Source organism: Eucalyptus grandis, chromosome 7, assembly GCF_016545825.1.
Source record: "Eucalyptus grandis isolate ANBG69807.140 chromosome 7, ASM1654582v1, whole genome shotgun sequence".
Taxonomy (NCBI): Eukaryota; Viridiplantae; Streptophyta; class Magnoliopsida; order Myrtales; family Myrtaceae; genus Eucalyptus; species Eucalyptus grandis.
Window position 1 is genome coordinate 2,875,079 of NC_052618.1, and position 1,589 is coordinate 2,876,667.

The following is a 1,589-nucleotide window of genomic DNA, read 5'->3' on the forward strand; positions in this document are numbered from 1 at the left end:
AGAAAATAGTCAGAACACTTTCAACCCTATACGATATAGGCAACCTTCCTCTAAAGTTCAAAGATGAGACAATAAATTAAATTATACAACTTGTATGTCAACTCTATATTTTGTAAAGTATAACAGATTAATATACATGGACATTTTGCTTACAATCAAATTATTCAAATCTTCGATGATCAGTCTTCTGTCCATTTATATAGTCTATCCCTCACAGTTTATAAAGCCTATGTAAGAATTCTTTCGAAGCTTGTTTCTGATTCGAGGAACTCTTTACGGTTATGGGAAAATCCAACCCAATCTCGGTCGGTGGAGTTACTTGTATCTGAAGACAAATTCGAAAAAACAAACATGTAGCAACAAATGATGCCTAAATGCTACTGTGTAAGATGATCTGAGCAAAGTTCTTCACCACTCCAATTGGAAATTAACTTACCCCGTATTGAATATGATAGGTGGCAGAAGATTTATGAAGAAGAGATCTTCACTAAACACTAAGAGATGGGGAGCTTTTCATTCCCGTGGTCAGTGAAATAACAATACGGGTACATAATCCCTGCAAAAAAATTCGAGAGTAATTACTAACAACCTACTTGAATTAAACCAAAAGCCTTCAGCCTCAGCACAAGACCAAAACGAAGGTTTGCACATGTACAAGTAACGCCAACACGCAAGGTGCAAGCCGGAAGCTCAGATTTTCAAGATACGGTTATTAACTGGGACACTGGAAAGATCTAATAGTTAATCAATTCGATGGAAGATTATGAGAGTAATAATCAACTTACCAAGCGTCATGTTTCCATAGGACCCTGCCACTATCGATACTATTTTGTTCTTCCGGAGCATCATTCTTGCCAAGTTGAAATCGGCAATTCTGGCTTCTAGGTTCGCATCGAGCAAAATGTTGGTCAACTTGACATCTCGATGAATGATCGGGGGATGGCAATCATGGTGGAGAAAAGCAAGCCCTTGGGCGACACCAAGTGGTATAAACAATCCTAATACCAGCTTCTCAATCTCTTGCTTCAGACAAGGAGTGACCAATTTAGGCTCAAAAGCCTCTAATCTCTTAGGAGGACTATATGCAAACAATCTCAAAAGATACCACCATTTCACTTTCTTCCAATCTTCACTAACTATCTGAATAACACAGCAAGTCAGAAACAAGTAAGATAAAGCAATACCTCTCCATTTCTTGCGGCTTTAAACTTTTCTCTTTCCTTCATTTGAGAAAGAAAACAGTCGTTTGTTCCTCTGTCCCTCTCCATTTCTTTCCTTTCGAATTTTTGAATATGAAATTCTCTCTCAGGTCTTGTTGCTGCTCCACCGTGCATCAAGTGGCCGTTGCCCTGCCATCGCCGACGAACCACATTATGGCCGCCCCTACTCCAGTGCTCGCTCACTTCTCTCTTCGGGCTTGTTGCTACTCCGTCGTTCGTTCCGGCGATCCCGGGATCGCTAATGCAGCACGCGAAGGAGAAGCAAGCCTCTTCAAGCTCCCCTCAACGTCGAAAGGAAAGAAATGGAGAGGTATTGCTTTATCTTACTTGTTGCTGACTTGCTGTGTTATTCAAATAGTTAGTGAAGAT

At 40.5% G+C, this 1,589-nt stretch overlaps 1 protein-coding gene across 1 annotated transcript; it reads right to left on the bottom strand.

The window, feature by feature from the left end:
* Positions 1 to 494: 494 nt before the first annotated feature.
* Positions 495 to 1,268, bottom strand: LOC120295676 (LRR receptor-like serine/threonine-protein kinase ERL2). The gene is made up of 3 exons (XM_039317017.1): positions 1,185 to 1,268; positions 786 to 1,140; positions 495 to 556 (listed from the first exon to the last, which is right to left on the bottom strand). The coding sequence occupies exons 1-3, from the start codon at positions 1,266 to 1,268 to the stop codon at positions 495 to 497; spliced, it is 501 nt and encodes a 166-aa protein (XP_039172951.1).
* Positions 1,269 to 1,589: the final 321 nt, after the last annotated feature.

Coding starts and splice junctions, on each gene's coding strand:
- LOC120295676 (XM_039317017.1), bottom strand. CDS start 1,268: ATGGAGAGGGACAGAGGAACAAACGACTGTTTTCTTTCTCAAATGAAG. Junction 1,141..1,184: donor AAGCCGCAAGAAATGGAGAG/GTATTGCTTTAT, acceptor TGTGTTATTCAG/ATAGTTAGTGAAGATTGGAA. Junction 557..785: donor CTATGGAAACATGACGCTTG/GTAAGTTGATTA, acceptor ATTTTTTTGCAG/GGATTATGTACCCGTATTGT.